We start from the raw sequence: 26,494 nt of genomic DNA on the forward strand, positions 1-26,494 counted from the left end.
TATAAACATGCTTGTCTCATTAAAATGTTTAGTTTGACTTTTAAGTTTGCCTAAACCAAAATGTATGTATTTTTAAAAATAATAATAAAAAAAAGAATTATTCCTAAATTATTTCCTTTTTCCGTATACATCTGATTGTAAGTATACAAAATCTTGAATCTTAAACAAGACAATCGGATATTCATTATCTTTTTTGAGAAATATTGATTAAATTCCTATAAACAAAGGATTTTTTTTTCTTTTGGGGAAATTTATATTAAATTATTATAATCAATTTTAATCGTGATAAAATTTAAAATAAATATTATTCAACAACAAAAATAATTATAACATATTCATCTGACCATCTCAAATAAAAATTTTTTTCTTGCACTTGTTAATAAATCTTTTTTGTTATAATGAAATTATAAGATATAGAATTCAGCTTGTTTTAATATTGTTGATGATAAATACTAAATTCAAAATAAATTCAATGATTTATAAGCTCATCCCCAAAAAATTCTTTGATTTTTCCCCTCACTCAATTTGGATCTCAAAGAAGAGAGATCTCACTTTCCCATGCTTTGCTTCACCCTTAATTTTACATATCAGAATAGGCTTCAAAGTTCTTAATTTTATATGAAATTAATAAAATTCAAATTTAATTTATAGGAAATTATTTTTTTTTTCATCAATCTCGTTTGCGCTTGCCAGATAACGATCATTGAAAAACCTTTCGCCAGGAGCTTGGATGCTACCATGCCTAAAACTTTCCCCCCTATCTTGAAGAGCTTCGCATGCATCTAATCATGATCTAATTCACTCAGTCAGCCGCTCATTGTTTCTCCCATCATATTTATGTTTGTCAAATGATGGTCATCCTTATCCGCCCTCAAAAGTAACATAGATTATTATGTGCGGACATCGGAGAAAAATGAGTTCACGTCACAAACATCCTGTACATCGGCAAAAAAAGTGACGTGGCATGCTCTCATTAGTCTCCGGATGCCATCCATGATCCGCACAGAATCATTAATCTAAAAATAAAGCTAGTTTCGCCCCGGATGCCTAACACGTGCTTCTAAGGGAAAAAAATGCTAATAATAAAAAAAAAAAGAAAAAAAAATCACTAACATAAAGTGTAATATAGTATATTCATGTCATCTTAACATCAAAAAAATTTAAATGAGTCACTCTTCAACGAAAATCTTTTTAATTGTTTCAAAACTATCAATTAGGTTGCTCTCATATAAACTTTCCAAGACATTATAAAATTATCTTTTGTCTTTAAAAGAGGCCAAATCATAAGGTATTATATTTAAGAGGGATTTAGATATAATAACACAAAAAATTAATTTATTTGTCAAAAAATATATTATTTATTAAACTTATCGTACCCTTACACCGCATGCGCCTATCAGAATACCAAAATCAAAGTAGAACCAAACTGGTAGCGTTTGAAGTTCAATCCTCGATGATGAACGAGAATGTGCAACCCTAAACGACGAAAAAGAAGGCGGAGGATGCAAAATAAACTCATTGGCCATAAAACTGACGATATATAAAGGGTAATCAAATAAATATAAAAATAAAATAGGTAAAAAATATAATACCATTTATTTTTTGATTTTTGATCCTATGAATAGAAATCTCCTTGTGACTTAGCAAAATTACTGTTGACCTAACTCTTACTCTTTGTAAAGTAGAACTTACACCTCAGGCCAACTCTTAATGAGGTAAGCCATCCTCTCACATTCACCTTCTTAGTATTAAGGTGTCTGTTGTTGCTTAACTTGAAATCAAAGGAGGAAATTAAGATTTTGTTTGGGATTGCTTTTCTTACTGTTCATTAAAAAATTTTTTTTTATTAAAGTACTTTTTTTAATAAAAAAATTTTGAAAAAAAAATTATATATTAAAACATTATTTTATAAAGCAGTAAGAAAGATGTCATAAATGAAGCCTGACTCTTAATAATACACACATTTTAAACTATTTGCTTATTATGTTTGAGAACTCATAAGGCAATAATTTATTGATATGTAGAAAGCTATAGATGCGGCGGATTAAGTAAGAGAGAATAGAGAGAAATAAAGAGAGATTGAGTGATTATCTCACCCTCGAAATTAGGAAAAATTATTACGTGTGGTATTCAGATGCGTCACTAGGTTAATTTGGACGTGCAATGTCATGCAATGCACAATCTTGAATTTGAAACTTATTTATATGATATATATTTTAATATATCTTAATGGTTCAAATATCTCAAAAAAATTTTTTTTTTGCCTGATTCGAGCAAAGGCAATCTAATTTTGACATTTTTGAAGTTCCCAAAAATATTCCTAGTGTTTTTACTATATTTTGACACTTCCAAAATCAAAGTATCAACAATTAACTTCAAACAAATTTGAAAATTTTATTTTAAAAATTGTAAATAATTTTTGCTCTATTTGGCATATCAATTTAAAAAAAAATTAGAGAATAAGAGATTGTACTTTGAATTTTTTTTTTTTTTTTTGAAGGGATATCTATATTATTGTTAGTCTTGAAATTTTTCTAGATTATAATTTTGCATGAGAATGTTTTTGAAAAACTTAATATATATTTTTGAATGATGAAAATTTCAAAGTCCAAAAAATATTTGGAAGGGAGGGGAGGAGCATTTATACATCATAAAAAATTAACTTTGAGCACAAATCTCAATGTATAATTAAATTAAGAATTACTAAAACTCTAATTTTACAAAATATTATAGTCAAACTAAACGTTTTACTCTAATTAAATTAAGAATTACTAAAACCCTAAACATAAAAAAAAAAGATCCGATTCGACACAAAATGAGTTCAAATCAAACATTTCAATTATAAGTAGAAACTTCAATAATTGAAAACATTCATAATTAAATTCAAAATCATTTAAACTCTCAACCCAAATGTCTTAAAAAGATAAAGCATTCAACACACTAGGGTGATTTGATCCAAATATCAAATAAGTTCAAATAAGCACTTGAAACATAATTAGAAGCTTCATGACATTAATTAAATGATCAAACGATTTTCAAATTGCACATGCTTATAATCAAATTGAGCATCTCGACTAGGCGAATCCAACAAGGCTAAAATTGTTGAATTTCAATATCATTTAAGCCCTTAAATGCCATAAGAATGACTTATGACTAAGATAATCAATACATGTCATTTGAAAAAGTGTTTTAGATTTTGATTATATTTATGAGTCATGTCATTCTAAATAATCTATAAATAAGCTCACTCTCTAAGAGAAAGCTTGGACATTTAACTTGAGATTCAAAAGAGCTCAAGGCTCAAAGAACCTAGAATTTCCGCCCAAACACCACCGTCAAAGAACTATCATCAAATCACCACCACCCGACTAGCATTGCCAGATCATCTAAATCTGACCACCACCATCTGACACACACCATCAAATAACTGAATGGCTATAATCATAACACATAAGCCAAATATATATTTACAACTATTATCAACCAACTATAATCATATCACAACCGTTTGATTACAATCCCCTAATCATTATTGTCCAGTTACATCAATACTCGTTGAATTCATCATAAAAAAATATTGGCGCACTCAATCACTTATAAAATTAATATGCACAAGGACAACACAAACTCTAACTCCACATATCAACACCAAAATTTATATTTAATTTAATCTCAAATCCTCCTCTTCATAAGAGAATGAGCAAAATAGAAACACTCTTAAAAACTTCTATGTTACAACTCTTCCAGCTTCCAATATGAAGTACATTTTGTACAATTTTTTTTTTTTCAGTGTCATAATAATAATTAAATTCTCATCTAAATCTAATAAACATATTATTTCTAATATTTTCTAAATAAGCCTTTAAATCTACCTTTACTTTTTTAAAATAAACTAATTTAATACATCTACTCTCCTAACCGGATCATTAGACAGGACATTTTGTATCCAAAAAATATAATACAGCTCTATCTAATTTTATCTACCACAATAGCTACTCCAATTTCACATTTATACGTTTTTACTCATTTCACATTCTATCTCTAAGAGTGAAGCTATTCATCCTCTCTCATATCTTATCTATGAATGATTTAAATTCTTGTTTAATGTTAAGACATTAACCTCTCTTATTTTACCGTCGCAAATATTTTAGCACATAACAATGCTTTAACTTATATAAAGACAAAATTAGGATTAATACAAATTATTAAACATTTGCCATGAAAATATATCACTATTGCAGATAAAAGGCAAAATTTTGGGCATGAAGTGGCTTAATATAAATCATCCCTTAAATTAAAACACAACTTGATACAATTGCTACTTTAGGCATTGCAACAACAATGATCAAATTGAGAATATTATAAATAGGAGCATAATATCTAATTTAAATTAGCAATAAGATCATGTGTTTAAAAAAAATTAAAAATAAACAAACCAAATCATTTGACACATTCACCCCAATCAGCCGAATTAAATTTTAAAATTACCGTAGCAATGCGCCAAACATTTTGATGCATTCAATGGAATGCACCAAATCTGTTTGATGCATTCCACTGAATGCATCATTCTGTTTAGCTAATTTGCTTCTTTTTTATATTAAAATAAATAAATAAATAAACCTTGAATCAATGGAGAAATTCTCTTCACTTCAATAAAAAAACATGCCCAAACTCAAACCGACCGCCAAAACAAATGATCATTTCAACTACTGCTTTCATTAGTTCAGTATATCATGAAACCTTTGAAAATTTTCATCTTTGAGGAAGAGAAGAAGAAGAACAAAGGACGCCAAAATAAGAGAGCATCATCAAAACTATAAAACCAAATAAGTAATTATTACAAAAACAAAACAAAAAAACCAAAAAAACTTCCAGATATAAAGAGGTGCCCTGTGCCCTATAAAGACAAGACTAGTGTGTGCTGAACACCAAAGAATTCTATGAAGAGCGAGAAAGAAATAAAAAAGGAAAAAACTTCAAAAAAAAAAAACAGAAAACCGAACCTCCGCTTATAAGATTGGTGATTTGAAACTGCACAAAGTTTTTCACGACAAACTTTGAAGTCCTCTGCAGCCTAACTCTTCTGCTTGGGCACGTACTTCAACCTGGAGGTTTTTTCTGCCTTCGGTCTGAATTTGAAATGCAAAGAACCGTTCAATGCAGGATCAATGGCAGCAACACCGGCCACTGCCAGCCGGTTCTCGACACGCCCAAGGATGTGTCGTCCATGAAAATCAGATGATTGTGAGGGTATATTTACAAAGTTGCCTTCAATATGATTAGGGTTTCCTGAAGCTTCAGTGTCCGGGGAAGAAATGATCAACACCTCATCTCCGGCAATGGCCTCCTTCCACCCTGCATCATTGCAATCACCAGTAAGATCTATCTTTCTTTGAATACATCAAGAGAAATAGGGAAAACATCAATAGATGCCAATAGGGGTGTAAACGAGTCGAGTTTAGACCCTTATCGAGCTCGTCTCACTGTAAACGAGCTCGAGCCTGCTTGTGAGCCATAAGCAGGAATTTTTTAATTTAGGCAAAATTTTTAAAACTTAAGCGGGATTTTTAAAACTTAGCCAAAGTTTAGAAAAAAAAAAAATGAAATATTTAACATTTAAATAAAACTTATAGGTATTTTTTTTTTAATATTTAAATTTCATAAATAAAATAAATTTATTTTAAAAATATTAATATTTATTCGAACCGGCTCGCGAGCTCACGAGCCGAGCTGGCTCGAGCTCGAACTCACTAAACGAGCTCGACTCGTGAGCTCGATAAACTCGGCACGCGAGCCCCTAGATGCCAAATCTTAGAAAAAGCAAGCAGGTTTATAGAATGCAACTTACTCTGGACAAGGAAAGCCTTTGCTGCTTCGGTTGAGAACATGATAGATCCTCTACACCTCTCAAAATCAGAAACTAGTCCTTCAAAAGCCAGACAGCTTCCCCCTGGTAGAAGCCGTTCAGCATCTTTGGCAGCAGGAACGCCTTGTTTTACATCATCATGATCATTTTGAACTAAATTTCCATTGCCATGGCGGCTCACTGGTTTCCACAGCTTTACCGGCGTCTTACCGAGACTGCTCAGACTTGAATCGGGCTTGACCAGCTTCTCCTGTCTTTGGGGTTCCATGATAGTACAGTGATGTTGAAGTTCATCATCTCCAAGTGAAACATTGATTGAACCAATAAGGACTTGGACTTCACTTCTGTCAGATACAGAAGGTTGATTAGTAAGTTCTCTGTCAGCTTCTTCACCATATTTTCCATCCTCATCATTGTCAGGCCTGGATTTTATGGTCCAAACCTTATTGCCATTTGGTCGGTTAATAACCTTAGAGTCCCTGGAGTTATTTTGCCGCATGTTAACTAAGGGCCTTGCTGTGGAAACCTGGCCTGCTTGGAAACCACTAGGATTATTTTGAGTTAGCCTTGATTGAACCTGCCGCAAGTGATTCGACTGCATATGACCCGTTCCTCGAGTTTGGTGGACTACATCCCGCCCTGGATCATCGGCACGAGAAGCTAAATTTGGGCTCTTCCCACGATCGCTCAAGTTTTGATGGTCATTCTGTGCATTGTGGCTTATGTTCTTCCCAGCATTTCCATCATCTTCAGTAGCTGAAGATTCTGCAAAATCCACCTGATGTTCTTGAATGTGTGACGCTTCTGAAGTGCAGTCCTCAGATGAATCCCTTGTACTGGAAGAAGCCTCCGTGGATCCCATGAAGTCAGGCGGAGAGTCAGGTGAAGGGCCCTTAAAATCATTTTTCTCACCATTGGAAGCTTCGTTCTGTTTTTGTTCCTTCTGCCTCAACTTTTTCAACCGTTTCCTTTCCAGAAGTTCGGCTTTTCTGCCAAACAGAAAACCCATAAAGAGACAATTTTAATACTTGACAAAGTTTAGCCTTAAAAAACACAATGACTATGAATTCATTATGCAGATATAAGTCAATTTTTTCTGATAATATGAGCAACTAAGCTGACTAATTAGTTACTTAGATATCCTCAGGGAAGTACCATCAGTAGTCAACAACAAAAAGCAAAATTGTCTCGTGATAATTTCAAAAGATATCTCGTGCTTATCCATCAACCCTACTACTATGTTGATGCTGCTTCACGTTACTTCAATGCCTAGATAGAAATGTATTCATTTATTTAAGGTTTCACATGTAAGCGGTTACAGCATTTCTACATGATTTTGTAGGGACAATTTTGTTTTGGGTAAATCCAGGGAGCAACAATGATTAGGGATTTCTGGTCATTATAAAAAGGATATCTCTAATATAATGTACAAAGTCTTTACTTAATAAAATTTATAATTTCACTTAAACTTGAGTGTTTGTTGGATGCTGAATTTTTCAGGAGCAATGCTATTGTTGAATGTCAATTTCTAGAGGAAGAAATTTCCTCAATGGGATGCGAGAACTAGACTTTTATTCTGTTGATTTCCTTGTTATCTTTCTCCTTAATTTGTGATTGGTTTTCTAATTGCACACCTACAGTCATATTGTCATCTACATTGTTAATAATATCATATTCATGAAAAATCAAATATAGTTGGATTGCCTATCACTTGATGATATATGTGGTAAAAGAAGAATATTATTCATTTTTTTAACTCAAACCGGCTTGCATATATATTAACCATGCTGGAACTCATTTTAAGTATAAGCTCAACATGAAGTGTGTTAGCAATAGCATATTACTGGAAAATTCTATTTATAGTCTATGGATTATGTTTATTCCATTACTATTCTAAACATTGTATTTGACTCTCCCTATTATATAAGGGATCCTACTCAATAAAAAATTAAATTAAATATTCCAACATATTTAACTACATGAATTCACTGAATGCCTTGCATGCTTGAAATACGACCAAAAGAAAGTCTAAACCTGAATTTTAAATATTTACTTCAAATTTTGAGCTAGGTCTGTGTGAGTGAGAACTAATCTATCTTCGTTCAATTTTTAAACTTTGGGCAGAATTTACATCCTACTATAAATCAGAGGCATAATATATAACACACCACTCTAAAATAGATCAACATCCTAAAGTACCCAGATGAAAGCTTGCACTTCAATGTCATGATAACACAAGCATAGCACTAAACAAATATAGCAATAATAAAAAAAGAAAATCGTACATCGTTAAAATTTCTCAAAGTTCAGGTGAGAAAGCATTATGCATCATGCCCTGATGAATCAATAAATATACAAAAAATGCAGGACATACATGATTCCCATCCATATAATGCCATATCCCTGCGTTCATGCAAATAAAAGACTGTTTCCCAATAAAAACATAATAGGCCATAGGGTGGAAACCACACAAGAATATGGCAACATTTCATCTCTGCAAAACCCAAGAATAATCAAATATGGTCTAACGACCTAATTAGTTTAGTCGTTACAAAGGTGGGAAATGATTTCCTTATACATACATTAAGGACGCACTATGATTGAATCCAAAAAATAAATGATTTACTGCTTAATATAATGGCAGACTTAATAAATCCATAGTATGAATCCAAATTAATAGATTGAAAGGATGAGTTCAGCATTCAAACAAACAATAATAATCTATATCAACATTGGATATGAGTGAAATTTGTCAAAATGTCAAGCTATAATAAGTCATTGATGAGCAATTCACATCACCATATAACGAGCGGGCATACATTTTGACAGGTTGGAGGGGCTGAAGGATTAGTTTGTTGATGGCCCATATAACGAGCGGACATACATTTTGCGTTTAGACAACCTAGTTATTGAAATTAAAGATGCAACAAGTAACTCAGATAAGGCTAATAATGATGATGATGTCATAACCTACAAGATATTAATCAACTTAAGCTTTGTTTGAGATGACTTTCTTATTATTTTATAAAGCTATTTTTTAGTACAAAAATTTCTTGAAAGCAGACAAAAATAAAAGTCTAAAGCTGTCCCAAACGATCAGGTTGTCTTGTAATAACAGATATTACCAAGCCAGTAACAAAAAGTTGAAACTAAACCACCATAACAAAGTGACCAGGTATTGAATGTGCCACTCAACACAGGCCAAACTTTCAAATCTTTAAATAAGCAGGCTATCATATTTTACAAATGCCTAACCTGATAAACCTTGATTTCTAACTCCTTGAAAAGGCCTTATGAAGCATGAAATAGATATAGAGCAAGACATATTAAACAATACAACCAGATCATATATATTGAGTTTATGTACATATCAACATAAAAACTTAAAAAATAATAACAAAGTAGAAATAATTTTAAATATGTTGCCATTCATAAACTATGACCTAACTAGGAATTAGATTCCAGAAAGGTTCAATGATTAAAACTGTGAGAACAGAGTCAAAGAATTCATTGACAAGCTCTATGTACAATTAATTGAAATTTCCTCTTTTCTACCGGGCATATCAGAAAAATCATCACGGTACCTTCTATGGGCGGCTTCTTCTTCATCCACAAGCAACTTTTGGCATCTTAAAGCTTCTGCATCCTTGTCAACGAGCCAGGCCTTAACCTATCAATTGCATCAGTACAATTACATGCTGCAGCTTCAGAAATTTTTTATTATTAGGATGGATGTAATAGGCAAACATGAATAACCTACCAGTTCAATTTCAATTAGAAAACTAGTGCAAGCTACTATATTTTTAATTTCCAAAGCCTTCTTCACAACTTCTCCATCAAAGACATACTTCTGCAATGACAAAGCAGTCCCAGCACATAAGAAAGTCTTCTCACTTGCTTCATCAAGCACACTGAATAATTCTTGTGATGACATAGGAAGCATGGAAGGGCTTGCTTGGACAATTTCCTAATCAGCAAAAAGTACTTCAGCGTCATCACATAAGTAAAAATAAAAAAAGGATAGCGGAGCCATGCAAAAGGGCATCTTCTTACCAAAAGTGTCAAACCAGCTTTGATGTACCCCTGTGGAAGGGAAGACAACACCCCTGCTCTACGAAAAGATGTAGATAATGCCTTGGTGACAGAAGAGCCAGTGACTTCCTGAAATTTTACAAGTCAAGACATCATCCGGATAAAAGAATGCAAAGGACTAAATTAATCATATACCTAAGATTATCTTCAGCACAAAACATATCAATAAAATAATAAAATAAAATGAAGGATCATGGAACTCATAAGTCAACCAATCTTAATAGGGATTATTGAGTGAATGGCTTAAAGGTTCTAACTATTTAATCGATCCTTTTATGACCCTTAGATTGCAATTTGGATGCCAACTCTTCATATTATAGATGTCAGCTCCTCTTGGGGATTATTTTTTTCATTTTTTAAAAATTACTCTGGTTTATTTTCATTATAGCCTTTTGAAGAAATCTACAAATACGTCAACACCCTGAATAGAATCAAGCAATAAAATTCAAAGTAATTTCTCTACCTTCCTACATCGTGTCAAAGCGAGGCTAGGGTTTCCATCTTTCAAATTTTGTTCTGTTCTTCTTTCTTATTTCTTATGGATGTTTTTCCTTCTCTTCATCATGGTTGATTTCATTGCATATTTCAGAAACTCATTATAGGCAATACGATTGGGCAAGCTAAAGAAATTGATGGGCTATATCTTCTTGAAGACGGGAACCACTCATCACGCTCTTTCATTATCACCTTTAATATATAAACCATTAGAAAACATTATTATAAGCTAGGGCATACCTTTTTCAAAAGCCTATAGCGTATTTTTCATTCTCTTTTTTAAAATGTACGCATGAAAGATTTTTATCATAAGACTTGTAAAATTGCCGAGCATCGTGTTGTTTTTCATGAAAGTCATTCTAGATCATCTATTCCTTTTTTTACATATTCATTCTGACATTTTGGGACATTTCAAAATCCCCTAATATCTTAGAGCTATAAAATTTTTCACATTCATTGATGAATGCACGTGTATGATTGGATATATCTTATAAAATAAAAATGTGATGTTAATATTATTCACCTTATTAATTTCCATGTTACAAAAATAATTCAAACATCAAGGCATTTCATATTAGCAATGCTCATGAATACTTTAATCACACAAAATTGTCTTTCTTCTTAAAAAAAAAAAGATATAATCCACCAATCCTCATGTCCTAACAGTCCCCAACAAAATAAAGAAGCAAAAATGAAAAATCATCTTTTGAAAGACAATAACTATTCTCTTTTAGAATAAAGTGTGAAAAAGATATCGAGGAAAAGCAATCCAAACTATCATATACTTAATTGATAGATAACCTCAAGAGTGATTGACTTTAATAGCAAATTGTGTGATTGCATTCTTCCCCACAAATAACTCTTTCAAAATTTCTTCTAAAAAATTTTGGGAGCATTGCCCATATCCTCATTTGGAAACTATAGAAAAGTAAACTTAATCCTAATGCTCTCCAATGTCTTTATTGAGTATGCCTTCACTCAAAAAAAGTGTGTTATCAACTTATCATCCTAACACCAAACAATTGCTTACTTCAAATGTTGTCACCTTTGATGAAAAATAATTTTTTTTCAATCAAACTCATCATAAAAAGAACTCTAAATAGAAGAAAATAAATTTGATGAAACATGTATCTTTCATCTTGACCCGACATAGTGGGATAAAGGCTTGATGTTGTTGTTGTTGTTCTATGTATCTTTCATATTGACACTAATAATACAAACTGCAAAAAATTCAAACATTGTAGCTCTTCAAGTTCATTGCATAAGGAATAAGCCTAAGTCAAAATCTTAAGCAAACTCCAGACTTTGAACCATTATAAGGTAACGGTGATCAAACCACCACTCCATAATTTTTATCCCATCTCCCAATACACACATTTTCAAAAACTTTCTCCTACCCACAAAGCTTTCCTTACAAATATCAACTCTAATTCCATTACAAAAACAAAAAATCTATTTAAAGCACTTAAAAATAACAACTGTAAGAATTCCATGAGAGAAGAGTTGAATACTTCAAAAAACAAATGCACGAGGGATCATTGAACTACCAAAAGAGAATAAAATAGTAAGATGCAAATGCATTTTTTTAACAAAATATAGAGCATATGAAAGCCTATAACGATATCAAGTAAGATTGGTACCCAAAAGATCTACTCAAACTCTTTGGAATTGACTACCAAAAAAATTTTTTACTTATCACGAAAACGAATTGCATCTTAATTTCTCTTACAACCAATCATAGATGGTCCATGAATCAATATGATGTAAATAATACTTTCCTATATTAAGATGTTGAAAAAGAAGTTTATATGGATCCACCATATATATATTTAATAGTTATTTTACAAAGAACAATGTGTGCAAATTAAAAAAAAAGTTTTGTATATCCTTAAAAAATCTCTGAGAGCATGATTTAGTAGATTCACAAAAGCCATGAATGGAACTCAATACAAACAAAGCTAAGGAGATTATACCCTCTTCATAAAATACTCCACTGATGAGAAAATCTCATTTCTCATCGTATACATTGATAATATAATTATCATAGGAGATGACAATAGAGAGAAGTCTACTAAAAAAATTTGTTGAAAAATGTTAGAACAAAAAACATTCCTCTAGGACATCTTAGGAATAAAACTTGTTCAATGCGAACAAAGAACATTCCTCTCAACAAAAATATATCATAGATCTACTAAAATTAATTAAAAAAAAAAAGATAATAAACCTGGTAAAATCCCAACTAAATCAAGTCTAAAATTAGATGCAGATGAAGAAGAAAAATAAGAAGACATTGGATAATATCAATTATTAGTAAGAAAAATGATCCATCTCACACTTGTCTAGATATCACATTTGCAATGAATCTCATCACCTAATTTAAGCACAAACCTAATGAGTCTAAACTTCAAGCCCGTTTACTAGTAAGAATCAGAGGAAGAATTATTTGAGGAGAGTTAGGAAGAAGATCGTGACAGCAAGGAAAGTCGTCGAGGTCAAGACTCTGGGCCAAGTAGAGTCAGAGACTGATGAGGATCTACCTATCCCTGCCTACTTGTATAATCTTCAAATACCTTAAATCAAATCATGGTAAAAGAATCCTCTATAAAAATCATGATACTTTATAAATTGAAGAGTATATCGATGCAGACTATCGAGGATCACTAGTGGATAGAAGATCTACAATTGATACTGCACATTTTTTAGAAGAAATCTAATAACATAAAGAGCAAGAACTATGTGATTTTAAGATATAACGTTACGTTTGAATTTTGAACCACGGTTCAAGGAATCTGTGAGATTCTGTGGATCAATATCATTTTAGAAGATTTAAAATCAAATAGAAATTACTAATGAAGACATTTTGACAATAAATCTCTCATTAGCATTGCTCATAATATAATTCAACATGATCCTACTAATCAAGTGAAGATAGATAGATATTTCATCACAGAAACTAGAAACTGGATTGATTTGCACTTTGTATGTGAATAAAAAATCAACATGCAGGAATTCTTATCAAAAGACTACATACCCACGTTCAAAAATATTGTACACAAATAAGGGAGTGATAGATTTATACCATTCAATTTGAGAAATAGAATTGAAGGATCATGGGACCCGAAAGTCAACCACTCTTGATAGGAATCCCTCAGCGCATGGATTAAAAATTCTTAACTATTGAATTGATCCTCTTATGATCCTTATATTGCAATCCGTGTACCTCTTCTTTCTATTCTATCCATCAGCCTCTCTTGGGGACTTCACTTTTTTTTTAAAATAGATTTAGATTTGATTTATTTCCATCATGTCTTTTGGAGAAAAAAAAAATAAAAAATTAAAAAAAAAAAATTAAGAGCCTTTTGGAGAAGTTTATAAATATTTTTACACTTTGCACAAAATCAAGCAATAAAGTTAAAAATAGTTTTATACTTTTTTACTTTCTAGAAAATGCAATGTGCCCATGCAAATTAAAAAAGGAACTCACTGGTACTCCAGGAAAAGAAAGGGGAGGTTGCTTCATGCATGGAGTCCTGAAACAGATTTCATACTGACTGAATTTAACATGTGATAAGAGAACCATTAGCACTTCCAAATGTCAGGAGCTTCTATTATCTAAAACAGAAGGAAACCTGATATATATTGAGGGAAATTCATGGAAACCAAGAAAAAACACATTTTGCCATGTCTTCTAGATATACAGTATATTTTTACATAGCTTTCGTCAAAGGGTAACTTAAACCTCAATCTATTGTCCCTACTCAGAAATAAGGAATTGGGGGGCATTTCTTGAAAAGAAATCAACTTACAAAGAAAACTCTAGAAGTTAATGTGGCCAGTCATGCTTACAAACCAATAGTTTAAGTGGAGGAGGTAAAGCAGATTATAGCAAAATTTATGGTGGAGACACCATAGTTTTGCATCTTAATTTTTTCGACCAGTAGCATTGATACAATATTCAGAGAATATTTTGAAACAAAATATTTGCCTTCCATGCTTAAAAACATCCATTTTCAAGCCCCTACTAAAACTGCATAGTAACAAATTGAAGGCAGTAGCCAGAATGGTCGAAGGCGGTAACAAGAAAGAAGGCGGTAACAAGAAAGGCCTACGCTGAAATAAAATTTATGGAAATTTGTCATTCATCTTAAAACCCAAGATTAACTTAATCTGGCAATGTTCATCATATTGAAATGAACATATATCCTTTATGTTAAATGATTCCTGAGAAGCAAATAAATCAATCTCTGACCTAAAACTTTTTTATTATTTGATCCTTTGTTTATTGGGCGATTTAAATGTTATAAATATCTGAAGAAAAACTGAATAAGCAGTTAAAATGAACTGGACAGGACAAGTTCAATTTACCTAGGGATTTAATGTTTAGGATTTAATACAATTCGAGGAGAAGCAAGGAACATAATTTACTTGTTTTTAAAAAATAAAGACTAATGGAGATGCTAAAAGTTGAAATCATCTTTTATACATGTAAGGTGCCACAACAAAATAAAATAAAATAAAAAAATAAACAAAAGGTGCCACAACAAACTAATCATAATCATATTTTAGGTGTTATGACGAAAAAAGTGGGTCTGAGTTTGATAGAACATGAGGAGAAGAAAACTAGAAGACTAGAACTTCTAAGGACAACACCATGTCCTATGAAAGTTGAAGCAACTCTGTTATAACTGGAAATGCTTCTTGTATTGTAGCAAGGCATCCAATAACCTTGCTTGCTCATGCTCACATATTCACACGTATTGAATGAAGAAATTTGAAACATATAACCAAGAAAGAAATTATGCTTCACCGTTCTCCATAGAAGCACATTTGCTTTTTTGAAGTATTGCATGAAAATGACTAAAAATCGAGCGCAAAATAAACATGGGAATTGAGCTCACAATAAATGAAATCCAATGAAACAAATAAATATAATTGCAATTCACTTTTGAAACAAAGATCTGAATGCTTTCTGTGAAACAAACTTGGCCTAATTAAAAACCAGTTTTACCTATAAGCACATGCTCACATAAATAGCACGTGTAGAACATGAGAAACAAACAAAATTATATTTTAAGATGAGAATATTAAAAGAGAAAAATGGCATATGCATACAAGCAATATCATGTTTTTTCTTTTACTTCTGCTTTGTACTTTCAGGCGCTAAAAATTCCAGTGCGTTTGTCGATATACTTCTGTGAACAAGTGCACCAAAAGTAATCCAAATCATAATAGTGCATAATTAACAATAAGTATGTCGCAAGAATATCATTAAAAGACAATAGTTTAATAGCAACATTCATGAAGCACAACAGACAGTCGTGAAGTAGGCGGAAATTTTGAGGTTTAAACCTAAAATGCATAAAAGAAATGCATCAAGCAATTGCCGGTATGATGCTGAATATAAAAGATACATTAAAAAGGTCAGTCCATCACCTCTATTGTTACATTTCTGAGCGACACTAACTCTTTGGCCTCATCCTCAGAAAGCTGCACAAAGAATGTGCTTCGTTAAGTTTACTTATAGTGGCAAAAACACTAACATCTACAGGTCAATGTTATGCATATAAGTATCAAACAAAAAATTACTCTTGCTGAAGTTTGGCCAAGCCAAAAGCAAGGGTTATGTTAAGTTAAGAAAGTGTTGAGCACCAAAATCTAAGGCACTTGTTTCAGTACCACTGGAAATCACTTTGGGCAGGTTCCAACCTAACCCAAACATGACAACATTAGTAATCCCAAAAGAAAAAAATTATTACCTTGTCCCAAAATGTTCCCAAAAAGTCTCTGTTCTTCTGAGAGTCCTGCAAAATAAAAAATATTCATCAGAAGGAATGAATGTGAACCAAATTTAGTTCAAAGCAACAAACCAAAATCAAAGGCAGTGGATGTTAAAATTCCAACCAATCTGATCAACTTGCTGTGAAAGAGATCTTGGTACTAAGTATGTTGCTATCATAGTGCCATATTAAGTATTTTACACACAGATCTAAGTCATCAGGTACCAATCACAAGTGACGAGTCTATTCAGATTCAGGTAGTAAGTCACCATTTTACATAAAACTGTCAAGCAAAATGATAATGTGCGAGTTGGATGTGTCAGCTTAAATCTATTTCGAACATTTTTCTAGAAAACATATTCAAAAATATAAAAAGTTAAATTGCCTTATCGGGTAAAAAGCCTTACCATAATGACAAGGCCATACATTCAGATAACGTCTTCTATGATTTTTCAATATCTCAAATTTGTTTGCCACATGGCATAAATTTAAAATGCTATGTCTAAAATTAAGAGGCCAAACGACACAAAAAAAGGAAAGATATCTTATCTTTGTTTAATTACATTTAAGATTAGTTACTACTAACAACCATCTATTGGCCATTCAGAAAAAAATTGGTTGGGGTAAACCCAATAATAAGACACCTGGCCATTGAAAGAATAATATAAAATTACAGCATAAAAGTGAAGTCCAGCAGCACAGGAATCAATAAGCGTGGAGGCAGGTGCAGCAGAAGCTGATGACCACATTGACAATGGAGGCAAGTGACTGACAGCTGCTTGTGCCAAAGCCTATTAGTAGCGGCAGTTTGATCAGTATCTGTAGTGGATGTTAACTAATAGTGGAAGGAAAAGCTTGCAACTGGCCCTAGTTGTTATGGCTTATAGATGCACAAAAGGTGCTAAAGCAGAATAAACTGTTTATCAACAAATCCTTCAAACCAGAAAAATGTGCACCGCCAATATAATAGATGCATAGCATATTCCTGTCTTAAACCTCCTGAAGTTATGCAACTTTATTTTTTCAACGGATACAAAAATTCAAAAAACCATAAAACAAGATTCCCTAAGAGTACAGACAGCTTTGTCATAAAGACAGAGGATGGTGAGCACTTGGAGGATAAAAAATAATACAGCTAGTACTAGTTCCCAACAGAACAATTTCTTCCTACGAGCTTATGCCAGTTGAATTGATTGAATAAGAAAAAAAAGAGATAAATTCCACTACTAAATACATTACAGCTTTTCTTCCTGCTCGAAGGATTTTAAAGCTTTCAAGCATGTTAAATATCAACTTCCGCTATAGAAGGCTAGGATAGTATAACAGTATAATATAGAATTTAGCACCAGATAGAATCTTATGCAAAATTTTCTCTTCCAAAATACAAAGTGTTTCAAAGAGCATAGCCACACAAACTTCTCTATATAATTTCTAAAAGTTGCAAAATAATCAATAGGTCAACAAATATACCAAGTTCATGTAGGACCATATAAGGACCTTAAGGAAAGTACCTTGTCAACATTCAAAGATCGTCGATGCACACGTCTGTGCCGCCGATAATTAATGGAGGAACAAAATTCACGAGAACACTTATCACATTTCTGCAATTGTATTTTGGATGGTGACAACAAAGGCCATCCTGGAAGGTTCGCTGCAAGAAACATCAACTCTTTTATGATCAGCTCCTAACATTCAATGAGCCCAAACCTACTACTATTTATAACCCAAAATACCTGATTTTGACACTTGACATACATTTTTCAGGATCACTGGTGGCTTTTGCAGCAGCATGAGCAAATGCAACTACAGCTTCAGGAATTTTACGGGACGGCATCTGAGCAGGCGTGCACTTTGAACCCTTGGTGTTTGATTCCCAACCCTTGAGAGAATGAACATGATCCTTAATCCCATTTGGTTCAGAAGAAAATGAATCGACACCATAGAAAATGTTGTCTGAGTTCTCCTTTAATTCATTACAACTGTCCCCCTTTGAACTTTTAGGAACTTTGTCAGTTCCTTGCTGGTCAAAGGCATGAAGCAATTGTATTAATTGAACAGGGCTATCACCAGCTCTTGAGAGTGAGAGAAAAGGCTCTTTTCCTATCGCTTGCCGAATAAAACTGTCTATATTATCCTGCTCAGGGTTCATTCCACTCATAGTGCTACAAGCTCTGATTTTTCTTACTGACATCTATCAACATGAGGAAACAAGAAGAAAACCAAAGCGTTACAAAAACACAAATTTGAAACAAATAGAATGGGAAAATATTAAAAGCTGGTCAGATTCTAAAGATCTATTCCTCAATAATTTGATTGATAAATTAGGGGAAACAGTATCATATAATGTAAACAAACAGTCTAAATTAATTATCCTGTCAATTTCAAACATAAAAGGAGAATAGAAAGAGATGCTGAGCAGCAAAATACAAAGTTTAAACAAGAAAAAGATAAATATACCATCATGTGCATAACCATTGATATTGTTAGTTAATTGTAGATAGGATTTTCCTTTATTAACGGAATTCGTTTAGGCATGGATTAAAGCTTATCCTTGTTGTAATGCAACTGTTTAAAAGGTCGAATCATGCATTAAACTCAATCAGAAACTAGAAAAATCTGCCAGTTCTAATCCTTTTCCTCTCCCATTTTGTGCATGGCATGAATATTGTAGCAAGGAGCCTCGGATTTGCTCTATCACACTATCTCTCTGTAGAAGAAGTTTGCTGGATGGCCTTCGCTGCCACAAGATGAAGCTCTTATTGAAGGCAACTTGAAATTTCCCGGTTACTGTAGCTACTTCTTACCTGAACTTTGCTTGCTGTTGCCTTGTTGAAATTGCTTGCTGCTGCTTCCTTCTGTTGGCTGCTGTACGCTTCAGTAAACTTATTGCGGGCTGATGTATAGCTGCCTTGGCATGCTGTCTAGTTGATAAAGACTCAAGAACAAGTTATTTGTTGTCCCAGTATGGATTCAGCACAAAAATAATGAACTTGAAGGTCTTTATTGCAACATGAAAGAAGAAAACGGCACTATACTGCTTTCCAGTGAAGAATGAATAGAGAAAAGAAAACATGTTTTCCGAAGAAGGTAGAAGAGAAAACTGCTGAGGGAAGACGCCTAATATAGCACTCAAGGTACCTTAAATTAGTAGATTGATCAGTAGAGAACTGCTATAAAACGCTTAAAACATTTTTTTAATCCGTTCTAGTCTCTTCTACTTGCTGCATGGTATAAGCAAAAATGAAATACAAAGACAATGGAGTGCCGCTTCTTATTTTGGAAATGTATCAACAAAAAAAAAAGGCCATAGCAAGAAGAAGAGGACGAGGAAGAAAGCCTTAAACCATTCAATGACTAATAACTATTATACACGAAATCTAGCCAACCAAGTGGCTAACCTAATAGAACAAATGGCCATAATGATAAAGTGGAAGATGATGCAAAAAATCATAGTTATGATTAACGGGTCAAGTTGTATTCATAATCCTTCTCCTTCAATATCAAATGCAAACATGGTTGCACAGGGTGAAGAAGATAAGGATATGTATGTGGAAGCCAAAATTGATATCCTGCATATGATGGATTGTTGATACTGAAATGCTGGATGCATGAATCGACCAGTTGGAGGCCTTTTTCACCTTGTACATGTCATGATAAGGTTGTCTTTCTCAATTGAAGTCATGATAAGCTTGCCCTGACGTAGTGGAATGCCATTTTAAAAATAAAAGGACATAAAGAGGTGACTTAAGGATATTCAAGCAGTTGATATAATGAGCGTTCAATCTGGTGTGGTATCTAAAACATTGGTGAAATAAGTCGCACGATTTAAGGTAACACAATGGACATTGTACAAGAAAATACGAAGTTTTAAAGATAGGCAATCACATTAGCAATAAATGTTGGGGAGGTAAAAACATTAATGATGTAGACCTCAATACATTATTTTCAAATTATCATAGAGAAAAACAAAGGAAAAAGGGAAGGCTCAAGCATCATCCAAAGAGGGGGACTTCTTTCTCAAAAAAAGAAGCGAAAGAATAGCATTAATGGCCCTTCTACTTGAAAAACTAAAACGATATGTGAGCTTTATGACCATTATCAAATATATGACCACAAAAAGGAGAAATACGAAAAAAATGTACCCTAAAATCTTCTTTGAAAAATGAAAGAAACAGAAGAAACAAAAGCAATTGCTATTGTGGAAAACAACAGCAAGTTGGGAACACCGAATAAGATGTGCTTGTCATTATCTTTATCGCAACACAGAAGGATATCCCATAAGGGCATCATATAGGTGGAGATGTTCACGCATGGAAAATATGTCAACAAAGTGATTAAAGTTCATCAACACCACCAATGAGAAGAACCTCATTCCTATTAAATCTGGTGCATAAATTAAGGTTGGAAGCTATACACATCCCAATCCTTATTATTTGGGTTAGATTCATAAGAGGTACAAAAATAAAGATTAATTGCAAATAGCCATGACCCGTGTCCTATATTTTCAAAAAAAAATCGTGATCCGTATTCGTGTCGTGTCGTCGTGTCCGTGCATCATAGTCCTTCAACTATCCAAAGATATCCAAAAGGAAGAAAAAAATGACTTCAATAATAATGAAGCCAGAGCTAACGAAAGTGGGAGCTTAAAGAGACCCTCTTACCAATTCAAACAAGAAAATTATATCATAAAAAAGTCTCATCAATTTGCAAGCTAGAAAGATGAGACGTTGCCATAGAAATAAGCCAAACCAAATAGTATGCTAAATGTATGATATTGGACATTTGCAACTCTTAATCATGAAATGCTACCCAAGCTCGATGAACTAGGAAGCTCTCAAAAAAAGTTTCAAAAATCTTCTAGAAACTCTTTAAAAGATCAATTAACAAACACGATAAAACAATATAGCTTGGAGATTGTAAAGCCAATCTTCCTTGACCTTAAATTATGATTTCGCAATAGTGAAATCCTTCCAAAAAGGGGATCCACGATATAGAGATCTGATCTAATATATGATAAATCATATCATCTATTATCATGACTTGGAAATTAGATCATAGAAAAATAAAAAAAGATCATGTTTGTTAAAATTTTCAACTTGATAATTCTAATATCACACTATCAAGATTGAAAAGAAGGTACAATCAAGTTATTGATCGAACATCGTATAATGGAGAACAAGGCTCTTAAAATTGAATTATTGGGCCAAAATTCATATTAAAGCAAGATAAGTATGACAATAATTTTTTTTCTATTTTGGGTAAGTTTGTATTCACATTATATTCATATTACAATAATTATGGTAGAAATTATTAGTTATTTTAAAACTTTTTTTCTCACCCCAAAGTTAACAAAATGGAATTTCTTATGGCATAGAGAAAGATCTATGTTGCACCGATACACCTATTTATGAAGATGTGTTGTATCCTATACATCGATACACGGATACGCCTCCAATACGGCACCGATACATGTCGGATACGGCTTTGCCGTATCCAATTAAAATATTATTTAATTTCAAAAGGATATGCATATCTGATAAACGTGTCCGTTGAAAAACAAAAAAAAATACAAAAAAAGACCCGTCGTATTTACTTCTGTGACTGCGAGCGAGGTTTTCTCATTTCCTAGATGGATTTGAGTCTCTTGATGATGTGAGAATATTAGAAATTGCTAATCTTTCACTTGATGAGTTTGAATTAGAAGCTTTTATTGAAGATGATATAGAAGTTCAAAGACAAACCACTGAAGAAGATAATCATATCATTCCTTCAATTGAATAGTTGAAACTTCATGTGCTAGACAATATATGTTTATGCTTTTGTTGTTGCGCTAGACATTCAATGCTACTTTTATTTTGATATTATAAGATGCACTGCAACAAATAATGTTACTTTTTTATAATTTCAAATATTATGCTTTGATTGTTTTCTTAATTTTTATGTATGATTTATAAATTATAATGTCATGCCCGCGCCGTACCTGTATCCTGTATTTTTAAGAATTGACGTGTCCCGTATCCATATCATGTTGTATTCATGTCGCTGTATTCATATCGGTGCAACATAGATGAAGATAAAACCCAAGCTTGGCAACAAATTTGACCCAATTGTCATTTATTTTGAACTTATCTAATTGATTATTGGTATAAAAGCTTTTCTTCTTTTTTTGTGCAGTTCGTAATATGCCTACTTAAAGACTCAAATCCTATAATGATACTTACTGATTTAGATGAAGCATATGATAAAGTTCCAAAAGAAGTGCCATGGAGAGTTCTAGAAAAGAAATGGGTTAATAATGCTTATATTCAAGTCATTAAGGATATGTATGCAAGAGTTGTTACTTGTGTTCAAACACAAGGTGGTTTGAGCAAGTATTTTCCCATTTCAGTTGGATTACATCAAGGATCATCCTTAAGCCCATATCTTTTTTTCTTTAGTCATGGATGTTCTCACTAAACATTTGGAAGAGGTTGTACCTTGATGTATGCTTTTTTTTATGATATTATTCTTGTTGGTAAGACTAGAGAGGGAATTGAAGTTAAACATGAATTATGGAGATCAACCTTAGAGCCTAACGGCTTTCGTTTGAGTGGATCTAAAACTAAATATATAGAGTGTAATTTTAATAATAATAGATCTAGTGGAGGGATTGTGACTTTGGGTGATCTAGTCATTAATAAGAGTACACGTTTTCGATATCTTGGGTCTATTGTTCAGAGTAATGGGGGAATAGATGGGTATATTATTAGTAAAATTCAAGCTGGATTTTTGAAGTAGAGGAATGAATCGGGCTTGTTGTGTGATGGAAAAGTCACCCTAAAACTTAAGTGAAAATTCTATAAGATGGTGGCTAGACTTGAAATGCTTTATGGTGTAGAATGTTGGCCATTAAAAGAGAAGCATAATATTAAATGAAGTGTTGCAGAGATGAGGATGCTCAGGAAGGTGAGTGGCTTTACTCTTAGAGTCAGAATACAACATGAGCATATATGTGAAAAAATTGGAGTAGCTCCAATGAAAGCTAAGATTAGAGAGAGTCGCCTTAGATGGGTTGGTCACATAAAATGGCGGCCTTCCGATGACCCGATTAGAGAAGTAGATATATTAGATTTAACTTATGTTAAGAAAGGTAGAGGTAAACCTAAATAGACTTTATTAGAAAATTTCAGAAATGACCTTTCTTTATAGATTTAAATGAGAATTTAAATCTTAACATGACACAATGGAGAAAAAGGACTCATGTAGCACACCTAGATAGTGGAATAAAGGCTTGGTGTTGTTGTTGTATTGATTTGTTTGTGGGTTCTTTATATTGAATCATCTCTCACCTCTCCTATGAATGTTAGCTACAGGTAGAACCGTGAATCTTGATGTATTGCACTGTGATTGTTCATTTTGTTTTGTGCTTTAGGTGTTGATCTAAATCAGCCCTTTTGCATAAAAAACTCGTTATCTAATAATCAGTATTAGATCAGCTTCTCCGTTTAACGCAAATAAGGAAAACGGACAAAATTACACATCACATTATCACCATAAGATGAAACTTCTGATTTTAAATGATCACCCCCATAAACATCACCAGCCAACACGCATGCAACCTAAAAACATAAAAGCCGCAAAATATTGAGATCGGATCAACAAAATACAAACCTCCCAACACAAGCAAGCTAGATCGCTCTAAACAACGGGCAACAAAAGCAATCCCTGTGACTTCCTGGATACGAGATCCTGGATCGCACTCGGACGGATCAATCAACAACAACGAGTCGCCAAAGATCACTCTGCTGAATCGAACAGATCAGAATAAAACGAATGGGAAGGTAGAAGGAGGTCGAAACCCTAATATTGTCAAAGATCCGGATAAATCTCGTATGAGCTGACGATAAAGCAGCGAAGAATATTTATAAGAATCGTTCTCCCGAGTCGAAGGGGAATAGAAATTAGGTCTGCCGTTTGATGCTCCTTCAGAACAATCGAGCGCTACGTAAAGGCGGTTGGTATAAATATGAAAAAGAAATTATCAATCAAATATCACATTAAATATATTTATTTAAATTTTAAAGTAGGTTGGGCTGCCCAAAAAATATAAATGATAGATGCAAATCATTTTGATTTATTCGTTTAAAATTTTGATTATTAATCAAAAGTTTTTGAAATCGAGGCTTATGTATGTGACAGGAGTGCAACTGAGTCAAGCTAGTTCGTTAGCCAGCTCAAGCTCGACTCGTTTATAGGCTCAATGAGTTGAGGTTATCGAGCTCGCGAGTTGAGTTCAAACACGGTTTTGAGCTCGATGGCTAAACAAGCTCGAGTTCGAACACCCTGCTACTCGACTCACGAGCTTATCGAGTAGCTCGCGTAACTGAGGTGGGAAAATTGAAATCGCGGGTCTTCAGTCGGCGGGAAAATGAAAACACGGGCAATCACCTGCGGGAATATGCGTCCGGAGCGTAGGGATCAAGCTCGAGACCAATGTGTGAGATTGGGATTGATTTTGGGTGAGATTCGAGGTGAAGTGTCGTCGGATGTCTGATTGTGGGTGGAATCAGCTGCTTCGTCTTGTTTGGGAAGGCGAGGCAGGGAAGAGGAGCATTTAGTCGGAGATTTGTCGCGGTGAAGTGCTGTTGGATGTCTTGTTTGCGGGAAGATTCGAACGACGTAGACGCTACCCCCTGTCATATGCAAACACGAACGATGCGGGCGCGGATGACGCAGGTGTTGCTAATGACGTAGGAGGCTGCCACAGACTCGGGGCTCGTTAACAGGCCAGAACTACGGATCGATGAGTTCATTTTCCCTTGCTGAGTCGAGCTTGAGCTGGACTCGAGTTCGAGCTCGATTTTTGGCAGCCGAGCTCCGCTCCAATACACCCTGACTCGAGCTCGACTCAACTCGTTTACACACCTAATGTGACATGCATATGAATTTGACTTATGCTTCATTTGTGGCAGGCTGGCAGCCTTCTTATTGCTTTATAAAACAACCTTTTAGTATAAAAAATTCTAGTTCAAAAAATTTTATATTAGAAAGTTGTTTTAAAAACATTCAAAAAGCTGTCCCAAATGAAGTCTTTATATAGATCAAAATGCTAGTTTAACTGACGTCTAGCTCTAATTAACTATTTTTAGGTCGAAAGGTTGATGAATTATTAGTTGCCCACCGGCTTCCTCTTACAAACCTATTTTCTTCTATTTAAAGCCCTTCTTGGCCCATTCTTTGCCCTTTCTTCCTCTCAAAACCTCATCACTTCTCCAATTCTTATTTTTTAGTTTTCTTAACCTCCATTTGCTTAAGCGAAATTGCTTTAACATCTTGAATATATTTCTATTGCCCTTTTCTTAAAGCATTATAAGTTTTTTAATATTCTTTTAAAATTAATAGTCCCTCTTTTTTTATATTGGATTTTTCATCTACAAATTAGAAATAGAAATATAATATAGTGTTATCAACAAAGTTCATCTACATCATAGGAAGAAAATATGTTGACTTTACTGGTCAATCAATCACGCCCTTAGTTCATTCTAATCCTTTTAGATCTTAAAAGTCTCATGGCAAAATAAATCATATCCTTCTCCCCTTTCATTTAGGAATTGCTAAATGCAACAATAAAACATTAGAACTTTGATGCTCTACTTTCACCATTTGATTGGTCTCTCAACTCGAAACAAACTCCGTCTCGCACTTCATCTTAGGCCAGCAAAACAACAACTTTAAATCATGATTCATCTTTCCACTCATTGGGTAATTCTTGTATCCAGAATAATGAGCCTCATATAATATTTCTCTCATCATTCCACAATTAGTAGGAACCCTAAGTCAACTACCACAAGTCAACACACCACAATCATCTGCATGTACTTTCCAGACTTAATATGATTAGCGAATCTTACATATACATCATTCGACTTCTGAGTCTCTCGAATTCACACATGTAAAAAAGCCTAAATAATCATATATGAAAATACTCAGTTAATCAATATTACTCACAAAAATAACTTCTAGCTCCAACTTATTCATTTCTAGAATCAAAGCTTTTTCAAATGCAATCATGCAAGTCATCATCATAGTGGACTTCTTTCTTAAGGCATTATCTAACAAGTTATATAGAAAATTATAAAGATTTTGTATATATGAGATAACTTCATAACTTAGAGTACATAATTCAACAATCATAAATTATTGAATTATTTATATGCAATTTTCACATCATTATTTTGAATTTTGTTATTATTTTTATAAGAATTTTGATTGGTATCTATATGCT

General features: G+C 33.2%; 1 protein-coding gene across 2 annotated transcripts; it reads right to left on the reverse strand.

The window, feature by feature from the left end:
- Positions 1 to 4,694: 4,694 nt before the first annotated feature.
- Positions 4,695 to 24,198, reverse strand: LOC110097911. 2 transcript variants are annotated; one of them, XM_020824559.2, is made up of 10 exons: positions 23,881 to 24,198; positions 17,986 to 18,421; positions 17,742 to 17,881; positions 16,210 to 16,254; positions 15,887 to 15,940; positions 9,920 to 10,027; positions 9,627 to 9,833; positions 9,451 to 9,536; positions 5,849 to 6,855; positions 4,695 to 5,355 (listed from the first exon to the last, which is right to left on the reverse strand). In XM_020824559.2, the coding sequence occupies exons 2-10, from the start codon at positions 18,419 to 18,421 to the stop codon at positions 5,075 to 5,077; spliced, it is 2,364 nt and encodes a 787-aa protein (XP_020680218.1). In that variant the 5' UTR covers positions 23,881 to 24,198; the 3' UTR covers positions 4,695 to 5,074. The 2 variants fall into 2 exon arrangements, with proteins under 2 accessions (XP_020680218.1, XP_020680219.1); XM_020824560.2 differs by lacking the exon at positions 23,881 to 24,198 and having other exon boundaries at positions 17,964 to 18,169.
- Positions 24,199 to 26,494: the final 2,296 nt, after the last annotated feature.

The sequence above is a fragment of the Dendrobium catenatum genome, unplaced genomic scaffold (assembly GCF_001605985.2).
Source record: "Dendrobium catenatum unplaced genomic scaffold, ASM160598v2 fragScaff_scaffold_1720, whole genome shotgun sequence".
Taxonomy (NCBI): domain Eukaryota; kingdom Viridiplantae; phylum Streptophyta; class Magnoliopsida; order Asparagales; family Orchidaceae; genus Dendrobium; species Dendrobium catenatum.